This window comes from Arvicola amphibius, chromosome X (genome assembly GCF_903992535.2).
Source record: "Arvicola amphibius chromosome X, mArvAmp1.2, whole genome shotgun sequence".
In the NCBI taxonomy this organism is placed as follows: Eukaryota; Metazoa; Chordata; class Mammalia; order Rodentia; family Cricetidae; genus Arvicola; species Arvicola amphibius.
In genome coordinates, this window is record NC_052065.1 from 128,826,638 (window position 1) to 128,841,466 (window position 14,829).

Here is a 14,829-nt window from a genome sequence, read left to right on the forward strand (position 1 = left end):
AAAATAAAGACACAACATACTCAAACCTATGGGACACTATGAAAGCAGTGCTAAGAGGGAAGTTCATAGCACTAAGTGCCCTCTTAAAATGGAGAAAGCACTCATTGGGGACTTAACAGCACACCTGAAAGCTCTAGAAAAAAGAAGCAAACTCCCCCAGGAGGAGTAGAAGACTAGAAATAATAAAATTGAGGGCTGAAATCAACAAAACAGAAACACAAAAAACAATCCAAATAATCAATGAAACAAAAAGCTGGTTTGTGGGGAAAATCAAGAAGATTGACAAACCCCTAGCCAAACTAATAAAATGGCAGAGAGAGAACAAGCAAATTAATAAGATCGGAAATGAAAAGGGAAACATAACAACAGACACAGAGGAAATTCAGAGAATCATTAGATCTTACTACAAAAGCCTGTATGCCACAAAATTCGAAAATGTAAAACAAATGGACATTTTTTAGATAAGCACCATTTACCAAAGTTAAACCAGGACCAGGTAAATGCTCTAAATAGTCCTGTTAGTCGCGAAGAATTAGAAACTGTTATCAAAAACCTCCCTACCAAAAAAATCTCAGTATCAGATACTTTCATTGCAGAATGATACCAGAACTTCCAAGAAGACCTAATACCTATACTCCTTAAGGTATTTCATTATATAGAAACAGAATAGTCATTGCCAAATTCCTTTTATGAAGCTACAGTTACCCTGATACCTAAATCACACAAAGACTCAACCAAGAAAGAGAATTACAGGCTAATCTCACTCATGAACATTGACGCAAAAATTCTCAATAAAATACTGGCAAACTGAATCCAAGAACACATTAGAAAAATTATCCCCTATGATCAAGTAGGCTTCATCCCACAGATGCAGGTCTAATTCAACATACGAAAATATATCAATGTAATCCATCATAAAAATAAACTGAAGGGAAAAATCCATATGATCATCTCATTAGATGCTGAAAAAGCATTTGACAAAATTCAACACCCCTTTATGATAAAGGTCTTGTACAGATTAGGGATACAAGGGACATTTCTAAATATAATAAAGGCTATTTACAGCAAGCCGACAGCTAACATCAAATTAAACGGAGAGAAACTCAAAGCCAACCCACTAAATTCAGGAACATGACAAGGCTGTCCATTCTCTTCTTATCTCTTCAATATGGTACTTGAATTTCTAGCAATAGCAATAAAACAACATAAGGGTATCAAGGGGATTTGAATTGTAAAGGAAGAAGTTAAACTTTCATTATTTGCAGATGATATGATACTGTACATAAGCGCCTCCAAAACTCCACCAAAGAACTCCTACAGATGATAAGCTCCTTCAATAATGTGCAGGATACAAGATCAACTCCAAAAAATCAGTTGCCCTCCTATATAGAAAGGATAAGGAAGCAGAGAGGGAAATCAGAGAAGTATCACCTTTCACGATAGCCACAAATAGCATAAAATATCTTGGGGTAACTCTAACAAAGGAAGTGAAGGATCTATTTAACAAGAACTTTAATTCTCTGAAGAAAGAAATTGTAGAGGATACCAGAAAATAGAAGGATCTCCCTTGCTCCTGGATTGGGAGTATCAACATAGTAAAAATGGCAATTCTACCAAAAGCAATATATAGATTCAATGCAATCCCCATCAAAATGCCATCAAAATTTTTCACAGATCTTGAGAAGACAAGAATCAACTTTATATGGAAAAACAAGAAACCCAGGATAGCCAAAATAATCTCATACAATAAAGGAACTTCTGGAGGCATTACCATCCCTGACTTCAAACTCTATTACAGAGCTACAGTATTGAAAACAGCTTGGTATTGGCATAAAAACAGAGAAGTCAACCAATGGAATCGAATAGAAGACCCAGATCTAAACCCACAAACCTATGAACACCTGATTTTTGATAAAGGAGCTAAAAATACACAATGGAAGAAAGAGTGCATCTTCATCAAATGGTGCTGGCACAACTGGATGTCAACCTGTAAAAGAATGAAAGTAGATCCATATCTATCACCATGCACAAAGCTCAAGTCCAAATGGATTAAAGACCTCAATATTAATCGGAACACACTGAGCCTTATAGAGGAGAAAGTGGGAAGTACTCTAAAACATATGGGCACAGGAAACTGCTTCCTACGTAAAACCCCAGCAGCACAGACATTAAAGGCAACATTGAATAAATGAGACCTCCTGAAGCTGAGCAGCTTCTGCAAAGCAAAGGACACTGTCACTAAGACAAAAAGGCAGCCTACTGACTGGGAAAAGATCTTCACTCACCACGCAACAGACAAAGGTCTGATCTCCAAAATATATAAGGAACTCAAGAGACTAGACTTTAAAATGCAAATTAACCCAATTAAAAAATGGGGCTCTAAACTAAACAGAGGATTCTCAACAGAAGAAGTCCAAATGGCCAAAAGACACTTAAGGTCATGCTCAACCTCCTTAGCTATCAGGGAAATGCAAATCAAAACAACTTTGAGGTACCATCTTACACCTGTCAAATTGGCTAAAATCAAAAACACCAATGATAGCCTTTGCTGGAGAGATTGTGGAGTAAGGGGTACACTCTTCCATTGCTGGTGGGAATGCAAACTTGTGCAACCACTTTGGAAAACAGTGTGGTGGTTTCTCAATTCGGGATCAACCTATCCCAGGACCCAGCAATTCTACTCTTGGGAATTTACCCAAGATATGCCCAATCATACTACAAAAGCATTTGTTCGACTATGTTCATAGCAGCATTATTTGTAATAGCCAGATCCTGGAAACAACCTAGATGCCCTTCAGTGGAAGAATGAATGAAGGAATTGTGGAATATATACATAGTAGAGTACTACTCAGGGATAAAAAACAATGACATCTTGAATTTTGCATGCAAATGGATGGAAATAGAAAACACTATTCTGAGTGAGGTAACCCAGACCCAAAAAGATGAACATGGAATGTACTCACTCATAATCAATTTCTAGCCATAAATAAAGACATCGAGTCTATAATTCGTGATCCTAGAGAAGATACTAAGAAGGTGAACCCAAAGAAAACCATATAGTTATCCTCCTGAATATTGGAAATAGACAAGATTGCCAGGCAAAAATTGGGAACTTAGGGGCGGGGTGGGATGGAGGTAAGGGGAGATGGGGAGCGAAAAGTAGGAAGGGGAAGATGGGGACAGCTGGGGGGAACGGATGCTTGGGATATAGGAAGGGTGGATATGGGAAGAGGGAAGCATATATGTTAATTAAGGGAGCCATTTTAGGGTTGTCAAGAGACTTGACTCCAGAGGGGTTCCCAGGTATCCAGGGAGATGCCCATAGCTAGTTCCTTGGGCAACTGAGGAGAGGGAGCTGGAAAAGGCCACATCCTATAGCCATACTGATGAATATCTTGCTTATCACCATAGATCTTTCATCTGGGGATGCATGGAGATAGAGACAGAGCCCCATATTGAAGTACCGGACTGAGCTCCCAAGGTCCTGATGAGGAGCGGAAGGAGGGAGAACATGAGCAAGAAAGTCAGGACCCTGAGGGGTGCGTTCACTCACTGAGAAGGTGGGACAGAACTAACGGAAGATCACCAAGACCAGTAGGAATGGGACTGATGGAACATGCGATCAAAATGGACTCTCTGAATGTGGCTGATGGTGGAGGCTGACTGAGAAGCCAAGGACAATGGCGATGTGCTTTGATTCTAAGGCATGGACTTGCTCTGTGTGAACCTTGCCAGTTTGGACGCTCACCTTCCTGGACCTGGGGGTAGTTGGGAGGACCTTAGACTTAACATAGTGTAGGGAACCCTGATGGCTCCTTGGCCTGGAGAGGGAGGGAGGGGTATGGGTGGAGGGGAGGGGAGGGAAGGGGAGGAGGGTAGGAGATGGAAATTTTTAATAAAAAAATGAGAAAAAAATAAAAAAATAAAATGCTATTAAATGATAAAAAATAAATAAATAATAAAAAATGGGGTGCTGAACTGAACAGAGAATTCTCAACAGAAGAAGTCCAAATGGCCAAAAGACACTTAAGTTCATGCTCAATCTCCTTTGTGATCAGGGAAATGCAAATCAAAACAACTTTGAGGTACCATCTTACACCTGTCAGATTGCCTAAAATCAAAAACACCAATGATAGCCTTTGCTGGAGAGGTTGTGGAGTAAGGGGTACACTCATCCATTGCTGGTTGGAATGCAAACTTGTGCAACCACTTTGGAAAACAGTGTGGTGATTTCTCAGGAAATTCGGGATCCACCTACCCCAGGACCCAGCAATTCCACTCTTGGGAATATACCCAAGAGATGCCCAATCATACTACAAAAGCATTTGTTCAACTATGTACATAGCAGCATTATTTGTAATAGCCAGATCCTGGAAACAACCTAGATGCCCTTCAGTGGAAGAATGGATGAAGAAACTGTGGAATATATACATAGTAGAGTACTACTCAGTGATAAAAAACAATGACATCTTGAATTTTGCATGCAAATGGATGGAAATAGAAAACACTATTCTGAGTGAGGTAACCCAGACCCAAAAAGATGAACATGGGATATACTCACTTATCATTGGTTGCTAGCCATAAATAAAGAACATGGAGCTTATAATTCGTGATCCTAGAGAAGATAATAAGAAGGTGAACCCCAAGCAAAACAGATAATTATCCTCCTTGATATTGGAAGTAGTCAAGATTGCCTGGCAAAAATTGGGAACTTGGGGGCAGGGTGGGAGTAAGGGGAGATGGGGAGAGAAAAGTGGGAAGGGGAGGATGCGGAGAGCTTGGGGGAATGGGATGGTTGGGATATAGGAAGGGTGGATATGGGAACAAGGAAGCATATATCTTAATCAAGGGAACCATTTTAGGGTTGGCAAGAGACTTGACTCCAGAGGGGTTCCCAGGTATCCAGGGAGATGCCCCCAGCTAGTTCCTTGGGCAGCTAAGGAGAGGGAGCTGGAAAAGGCCAGATCCTATAGTCATACTGATGAATATCTTGCATATCACCATAGAACCTTTATCTGGAGATGGATGGAAATAGAGACAGAGCCCCACATTGGTCCATGGGACTGAGCACCCAAGGTCCAAATGAGGAACAGAAGGAGGGAAAACAAGATGGTGGGGCTGATCTAATCGGAGCTCACCAAGGCCAGCTGGATTTGGACTGAAAAAGCACGAAATAAAACCAGACTCCCTGAACATGGCAGAAATGAAGGCTTCTGAGAAACCAAGGACAATGGCCCTGGATCTGGATCCTACTATATATACTGGCTTTCGGGGGCCTGGCCTGTTTGGATGCTCACCTTCCTATACCTGGATGGAGGGGGGAGGAACTTGGACTTTCCACAGGGCAGGGAACCCTTACTGTTCTTCGGACAGGAAAGGGAGGGAGAGTGGAGGGGGGGAGATGAAGGTATGTGGGAGGCAGGGAGGAGGCAGAAATTTTTTAAGAAAAATAAATAAATAAATAAATTTAAAAAAAATAAAAAACTTACCAGTAACATCAAAACCTCTAGAAAAAAATGTAGAAATACAAACCTAAGAAGGGAATTGCAAAAGCCTCAAAATAAGAAATCTAATTTTGTATTTCATGAAAATAAAATTAGGGAGCATAATCCTAATCAAAATTAGTCATAATCAGGATACATAGTACATGTTTGAATCAGGACACATAGTACATGTTTAATTCATATGAATAGTGTATATTAAATCAAGGAACTATAAAGGAATATAAAGCAGAAGAAAAATTACCTGGAAAAAGAAAGGGATGAGCAGGAGAAAATTTGAATAAACATATATAATGGGGAAAATGTTCAAAGTACTTATATACATATAAAATTATGCCATAACAAAATCCATTATTTTGTACCTTTCATATATAGTAATAGAAATAATTTTAAAACAAATAAAACTACAAATGGACTGATACAGATTAATATGATTGCACAATTGGAAAAAAACAAGTCATAAGCTCAGTTGATTATACAATAAGATAGGTTTGCATGTCATTGTTATGTGTTTAGAAAGCTTTTTAAACTAGAATGTTAACAAAGTTGGCATTACTCTGTCTAATAGGCAAATCACAAAGTACAACCACACTAATAGGAAGAAAGATTCTCAGTTTTACAAGGTAAATTGAATACACAAATCTATTTGTCTTTCTCACCAAGTTTTTTCCTCCCTGTCTCGAAAAACCAAAAAAAGAAAAAAGAAAAAAAAAAGTTCTCTCATAATTATTGAATTTGTTTTGGGGTAGAATGAGAGCTATGTTGTTGCTAGAAAGACCAGAAAGGGAACAAATAATGTACCAAAGATTTCAAAGATACTTAGGATAGTAGAATGCAGATGAAATAAAACTGACTAAGGAAACAACATTGAAAACCCCTAGCCCAAATATCAAAAGAAAGAATATCAAATACCCCAAACATCAAAAAGAAAGCCTCTTACAACAAAGAGCCTCCAAGTAAATAACTCAAGAGGAAATAAGAAGACTATGGAGTAATAATTATGATAGTTATAATATAGAATGTACTTTGAATAGCTGAGAAACTCTTCTACTTTGCATTATTATCTTTCATTCTTCCCAAATTGCTGGTATGCAGATTTCAATTCCTCATAGTCTCAAGAACTCCATACCACATAAGCCAGGTAGAGTACCTTGTGGTGGTGGGGGATGGTTCTGCACACAAATATTAGGGCCTAAGAAAGCAATATATATTGTGTGTGTGGTGTATGTTCATGTGTTTATGTGTGTATGTGCCTGTGTGGGTGAGTGCAATCACACCCATGTCACTGTGCACATATAGAGGTTAGAGAATATCTTTAAGAAGTTGATTCTCTCCTGCCACGTTGTGGGATATAGAGATTAAACTTGGGTCAATAGGCCTTCCTGCAAATGCCTCTACCCTTGAGCCATTTCATCAGCCCAAGATTTGAGGTAACTCTAAATTGTTTCATGAAGCATTAAGAGACAATATGGATATATTTAAAGATCTTGACTGGATATGTAGCTCACTCAGAGGGCTTGTTGAACATTCATAAGGCCCTGAATTAGGCCCAGCGTTGTATAAAGGGCATGGTAGTGCACACCTGTAGTTCTAGCACTGGGGAGTAGAGGCATCAGTGTCAGAAGTCCAAAGTCATCCTGAGCTGTATGGTGAGTTGGAGGCCAGCTAGAGCAACTTGAGACACATAATAAAGATGAGTCAAAACATCAAAAGAGATGTGAAACCTAATTATTATCTCAATAATAGAAAAACATTATTCTCTTCCAGTATTGTGTGTTTTAAGCATGTGATAATAAAGAAGAAAATATTCGCCTCTGGGCCTCCCTCCTCCGTCGGCGCTCGCTGGAGCCTGTTCGCGTCGACTGACCAGAGTCCGCGAATCGTCTGCTCCAGCCCTTCGGACCGCCCCGACCCCAGCTTTCTGACTTTTGAAAACACTTAAGAATCATGTCTCTGCATCAGTTTCTGCTAGAGCCAATCACCTGTCATGCCTGGAACAGGGATCGTACCCAGATTGCCCTTAGCCCCAATAATCATGAAGTGCACATCTACAAGAAGAATGGGAGTCAGTGGACGAAAGCTCATGAGCTGAAGGAACATAATGGACACATCACAGGTATTGACTGGGCTCCTAAGAGCGACCGCATCGTCACCTGTGGGGCAGACCAGAAGGCCTACGTCTGGAGTCAGAAAGATGGCATCTGGAAGCCTACCCTGGTGATCCTGAGGATTAACCACGCAGCCACTTTTGTGAAGTGGTCCCCACTCGAGAATAAGTTTGCTGTGGGGATTGGGGCCCGGCTCATCTCTGTTTGTTACTTTGAGTCTGAAAATGACTGGTGGGTGAGCAAGCACATTAAGAAGCCAATTCGCTCCACAGTCCTCAGCTTGGACTGGCATCCCAACAACGTTTTGCTGGCTGCAGGCTCATGTGACTCTAAGTGCAGAGTGTTTTCTGCCTACATCAAAGAGGTGGATGAGAAGCCAGCCAGCACTCCCTGGGGCAGCAAGATGCCTTTTGGTCAGCTGATGTCTGAATTTGGTGGCAGTGGCACCGGCGGCTGGGTGCATGGGGTCAGCTTCTCTGCCAGTGGGAGCCGCCTGGCCTGGGTCAGCCATGACAGCACTGTGTCCATTGCTGATGCCTCAAAAAGCGTGCAGGTTTCTACTCTGAAAACGGAGTTCCTGCTGCTGCTGAGTGTGTCGTTCCTCTCAGAGAACAGTGTTGTGGCCGCTGGCCACGACTGCTGCCCGATGCTATTTAACTATGGCGACCGTGGCTGTTTGACCTTTGTGTCCAAGCTAGACGTCCCAAAACAGAGCATCCAGCGCAACATGTCTGCCATGGAACGCTTCCGCAACATGGACAAGAGAGCCACAACTGAGGACCGCAACACAGCCTTGGAGACACTGCACCAGAACAGCATCACTCAGGTGTCTATTTATGAGGTGGACAAGCAAGACTGTCGAAAATTTTGCACTACTGGCATCGATGGAGCCATGACAATTTGGGATTTCAAGACCCTGGAGTCTTCCATCCAGGGCCTCCGGATAATGTGAAGCTGAGTGAGCCTCTGCCATCCAGCACGAGGAACAGACGGGGCTGCGCACACTCTGCCGTTGGCATGCTGGTGAGGACCGCCGGCCCATGGAAACACTGTCAAAACTATCAAGCAACTAGCGTGTGTTTGTGTGGGCGTTGTGGGTGAAGTGTGGGTTTAAAGACAGCAGGGGTTTCTTTTTGTTTTTTTCTTATCTTTTCATTTTGTTTTGATTTTGCTATCTCATTCCATTTTTGACCAAAGCTTCTCTTTAAGTAGTTTATTATGGAAGATTGTCACACTAACTTAAAGGGTAAGGGAAGTGTGTATTGTCTGCTAAAAAATTAAAAACCCAAGTGTGAAAAAAAAGAAAATATTATTGCTCAAAACTGATTTTAAATAGCACATACAAAAAATTCTCATGCAATATTCTTTTTTTCTGAAGATGAATATGGTACAGTGAACTTTTTGTTTCTTTTGTGAAGAAAATGCTATTTATGGAAATGTATGTGAAACACAGCACACGAATTCCTTTCCTACTGTATGTGTGTATGTGTGTGTGTACCAATGGAATTCAGTAATCAGAACTTCCATGTAAAGACACTTACATACATTGACAACTTAGACAAATGAGTGGTGCTAATCATCTTCTCTCCTCTCTCTTGACATTCCTCAAAGGAGTGCACACTTCTCCAGAGACTGCAAAAGAGTGTGGGGGTTAAAATGGAAAGGCAAGAGTCTGTGGTTATTTATAAAATGCACTCATATAAAATAGCTTCTGGATTGAATGCACACATGTACACACTCATATGCAGGTTCATATGTGTGGGCTTCCTGTGGGTTGTGTGTGTGTGTGCACAAGCATGTGAGTGTGTATACTTTCTGTGAATTCTATCCCTGAAGCTGTAACTTAGCACACAAGCAAAATGTTAAATTGCGCTGGGCGGTGGTGGCGCATGCCTTTAATCCCAGCACTCGGGAGGCAGAGGTAGGCGGATCTCTGAGTTCGAGGCCAGCCTGGTCTAAAAGAGCTAGTTCCAGGACAGGCTCTAGAAACTACAGAGAAACCCTGTCTCGAAAAACCAAAAAACAAAATGTTAAATTGCACACAAGTCACAAGTTTAGGTCACTTGACAATGATTCCCTGTTTTTTTCATTAATTCTTTCATACAAATAATTAAGTGCCCGATGAGCAATCCACTAAGCTAATGGGAGTGATACCATTTCCAGCAATGATTAAGCAATGCTTTGCAAGATGATGCTTTCAAAATGAGCAAATTTCAATCACTGTAACTCTCTTACTAGAACAGTCAGTTGAAAAAGTCTATAGATTTTCTTATTCAAAAGTATACTCTGTACCCATTGGCTCATTTTTATGTTTAAGGTAAATTTTTATAAAAGTCGGAGGTTAGTAGGAGGTTAGTCTGATTAAAAAGATTAGCCTGTATATAACTTTTTGAGGCAAAAGCAAGTCTGTTTAGAAAATAATGAGATTGCTTTCATCTCTTCCTGGAAAAATAATTGGTAAGGCTACTTCAAAATTAAATTACTCAAGGTACAAAATACAGGGTTTTGCAGTATTTTGGCATAAGGGGATCTTTTCAATTATCATTCACCTAAACAGAAGCACATTATTGTACTTTTTGAGTCACCCTTGAGCAAGGAAAATAGATGTGTAAAAGAGAATAATGCAATACTGACAGGTCACAGAAATTAAATGAAAATGCAAGGGTGGCTCTATGGAGTCACCCTGACATATAAGAAGTGAAGTTCAGAGCAGTTTAAGGAAAATTTAACAATTAGAAGCAAAAAGAACAGCTTGATAATAGTTTTATAAAGCAAAATTTCAAACTACAGTAAGTGTTATAAACAAAATTCATCATCCTAAATGAAGGGAAAAGCTATTTTAAGACTACTAATTTTTACAGATACCCCCACAAGTGTGCAAATCTGTGGTAATCCCAGTTACCTGCAAATATTGGATGGAATTAATGCAGTATTAACTAAAGGGTATAAACAAGAAAGAAGAAAAAAGATTACATCTAAAACCTGGGTAAAACAGGGGTTATATAATCAGCCATGTCCATATAATGTCTGCAAGCACAAGGCTCTGCTTTTCTTATACAGAAAGTAAAACAACTTTCCAAATTTTGAGGGGTCACTGACGTGCTTCTTCATGCCTTATTGGATTTGGGTGATGAGAGGAAAAAACAGATGAAATTATATGTGTGTGTGTGTTGATCTAAGCCAGAACACAGAATGACTATTCTGGTTGCTTGAATTAAAATGTTTCATTGCTAAGTTGTCATATTCAAATAAGAAATGCCAAATGTTCAGTAGTTTGTCTGAAGTTCTCCATTAAATCATTACAAAGAAATTGATTAGAGATGGCCAGAAATTTTAAGTTTTTTTAAGTTAATGTTTCTTAAACTAGGTGATGCAAGTAATGAATTTTCTCTCCACTTTGATATTCAGTGTTTCTACAGTGTCTCCAAATTATCTCTAATTTAACTCTTTTTTTCAACTTGACTACTTTGATACACACTCTTTACTTCTGACCCAATAATCATACCTCTGCCTTCTTCCTTGTCAGGAGAATTAGGTTTTATTCTACATTCTCTATATGTAATGCTCTTTTCCAATGTATATGCTTCATCTGGTTGATTCCTAAGCAAGAAAAAAATGTGGATGTCATTTTTCTTGGAGGCAATTTAGACATGGATAACTGATATAGTTCTGGGCACTGAAGTTTATAGAGATATCTTTGGGAGGTTTCTTTTTTCATTTTTTAATTTAAATAATATTTTTTTCAATTTATTTGACATTCCAATCAGTTTCCCCTTCTTCTCCTTCTTCCATCCTGTCCCCTCCCCTTTCCCATCTAGCTCCTCCCCATCCACTCCTGGAAGAGTCAGGGCTTCTAATGGTCATGCATGCACAATGGGTTTCCAAAGGACAGGCCTCCAATGGGCTTGCATAAAGCATAGCACATCAAGTTGGAGCAGGATCGAGCTCCTCCCCTTAGGTCGAAGTGGGACCAGGTAATACAGCATGAGGAACAGGTTACCAAAGGCCAACTAAGTGTCAGGGAAAGGTCCTGTTCCCACTATTAGAAGCCTTCACAAGAGACCAAGCTGCAGGATTGTCACACACATGCAGAGGGCCTTGATCAGTCCCATTCAGGTTCCCTGACTATTGGTTCAATATCCATGAGCTCCTGAGTTCAGATTAGCTGTCAGTGTGGCTACCCCAACATGACTTTCCTGGCTGGTACAATCTCTCCTCCCTTTCTTTCACAAGACTCTCTGAGCTCAGCACAATGCTTGTCTGTGGATCTCTGCCTCTGCTTCCACCACTTATTGGATAGAATATCTCTGATGGTAATTCAGGAAGCCACCAATCAGCTAACACTAGATGAGTCTAAGTTGAGGTCACCATTGTCGGCTCCTGCGGGTTTCCCTGGTGCCAGGTTTCTTCATAACCCCAAAATGTACCCCTCATTAACACATCTCTTCTGTTACTCTCCCCTCCATCCTACCTCCAATCTGCCTCCTGTACCCAGCCTGTCTAACCTGCTCCCTCTAATTCCCATCCCCCTATTTCCCCAACCCCTGCCTGCACTTTACACAGGAGATCTTTTCTACTTTCCCTTCCCAGGAAAATCCATGCATCTCTCTCTATGGGAGGTTTCTGGGGGGGGGGAGTTATGTGTGTGTGAAATACACAAAGAGAGAGAGACAGAGAGAGAGACAGAGACAGAGAGAGACAGAGACAGAGATAGGCAGACAAGCAGACAGACAGGCAAGTACACTCATACTTTTATTTGGAAACTAAATGAGTTTATACATGTGATTTAAGAAAATATCATAGAGCAAAATTCACAGAAATATAATTTTTTGGTTTTTCGAGTCAGGGCAGGAATATAATTTAATATCTGTTAGGTATAGTTTCCATTATTATTGTTATGTGATGTCAGAGTGGCAATGAATCCTTTAATACAGAATGACATGCATATACTTTATTATATTAATTTAGATAGAGCAATTACTACCCTAAAACATGTAGACATAAGGCCACAAGAAGAGTTTTGAAAAGACATGGCAAATACAAGAAATTGTCAACTCAGTATGTGGAAGCTGGTATGGGTTAATGGAATATAGGTACAGAGCTGCAATAATCCTTTCAATATGCCCATGAAGAAAGTTTTGTCCCTCATCAAAATACAAAAGTAATGATGTAGAATTTGTATTTTTTTATTTTTACTTTTTTCAAAAAGAAAACAACTATCTTTTTTCATTATACATACCAATCCAAGTTCTCAATCCCTACCCTCCTCCCATTCCTTTCACATACCCTCCCACCCCACTCCTATCCAATCCTCAGAGAGGGTAAGGCACATTGCTTTGGGGAATATCCAAGGCCCTCCCTACTATATATAGGCTGAGAAAAGTATCATCGAAAAAGAATAAAGTTCCAAAAATCCAGTACATGCAGTAGGGATAAATCCTGGTGCCATTGCCAGTGGCCCCTCAGTCTGCCCCAGGTATGCAACTGATAATTACTTTCAGACAGACTAGTTTGGTCCTGTGCTTGTTCCTTTAAGTCTTTCTGGCATTGGTGAGCTCCCATTAGCTCAGGTAGAGTATTTCAGTGGATGTCCCCATCATGGTCTTGACCCCTTTACTCATATTTTTATTATTTCCACTCTTCAAATGGACTTTGGGAGGTCAGTCCAGTGCTTAATGTGGGTCTCTGCCTCTGTTTCCATCAGTTGCTGGCTAAAGGTTCTATGGTGATATTTAAGATATTCATCAGTGTGACTACAGGGCAAGTCAAGATTGGTCCCTTGTAGTATGAAGGCCATTCATTTGTTCCTGGTCATGCAGACTCAAAATAACCACACAGAAACTGTATTAATTAAATCACTGCTTGACCTACTTGTTCTAGCTTCTTATTGGCTAGCTCTTATATCTTATCTGTGTATCACCACATGGCTGTGGATTACCAGATAAAGTTGCATCTACTGTCTGTCTCTGGTAGGGCTACATGGCTTCTCTCTGATTCTGCCTTCTTTCTCCCAGCATTCAGTTTAGTTTTCTCCACCTACCTATATTCTGCCCTGCTTAAGCCTAAAACAGTTTCTTTATTAACCAATGGTATTGAGAGCATACAGAGGAGAATCCCACATCACCTCCCCTTTTCTGTCTAAATAAAAAAGGAAGGCTTTAACTTTAACATAGTAAAATTACATATAACAAAACAGATATCAAGCAAGAATTACAGTTACAATATTTATGTCTACTTTATATTTTATCATAACTAAGAAAAACTAAAACTATCTGTTCTTTAACTTCATCAATGACTCCAGAAGGATATAATATTACCTAAGCAAACAAGAAGTGCATTGTAAGGAACTTCCAAAACTCCAGAATTGACAGAGACATCTCACTGCCTGGAAAGTCACCCAAAGTTCTTCTATAACATTGCAAGCATCCATCTTAAGCCTACTGGCCTATAGTAACCAGCAGAATTTGCCATGAAGCAGGAAATTTCAAACACAGTTCTGCCTATATTGTCAGTTTGATGGTCACTTTCTTTTGTGTCCTGCAGAATGTCTGGCAGACTCTTTCATGAAGCAGGAACCTCAAAGAACCACCTCACCTTTAGGCAAATTCAGCAGTCTTCTCTCAGTGGGTCCTGCGTGTCCAGATCACATAGCATAACATCAAGCAGTCCAGGCAACAGCAGTTTCTTACCAAAATGGCTAGCAAACTCCATAATGAGCCTCTTCAATGCCCATCTTCCTCTTGAAGTAATTGGTGATGCCGGGAGCAGATGTGTCTCACTGTCATGAAAAGGCCTAAGATCTTAAAACATTTTAAATGATATATATACATATATAAATGTATATCCTAACTAAAATGATTACAAGCTTGACTATTATAGATGACAATCTATTAACTTATGTTTCTTAATTATACATTACATTTTTAAATGAGCTGCATGAACATAATACCTTAATCAAGTGCAGAAATATATATATATGTATATATATATATATATATATATATATATATATATATATATATATGCACAAAATTGACCTAAACAAAACAATGACATCTTGAATTTTGCATGCAAATGAATGGAAATAGAAAACACTATTCTGAGTGAGGTAACCCAGATTCAAAAAGATGAACATGGGATGTACTCACTCATAATCGGTTTTTAGCCATAAATAAAGGACATCGAGCCTATAATTTGTGATCCTTGAGAAGACAATAAGA

At 39.8% G+C, this 14,829-nt stretch overlaps 1 protein-coding gene across 1 annotated transcript; it reads left to right on the forward strand.

Moving 5' to 3' along the window:
* Positions 1-7,348: 7,348 nt before the first annotated feature.
* LOC119805125 (actin-related protein 2/3 complex subunit 1A-like) lies at positions 7,349-8,905 on the forward strand. Its single transcript, XM_038316979.1, has one exon. It carries the CDS (start codon positions 7,449-7,451, stop codon positions 8,559-8,561), a length of 1,113 nt encoding a protein of 370 aa, XP_038172907.1. The 5' UTR covers positions 7,349-7,448; the 3' UTR covers positions 8,562-8,905.
* Positions 8,906-14,829: the final 5,924 nt, after the last annotated feature.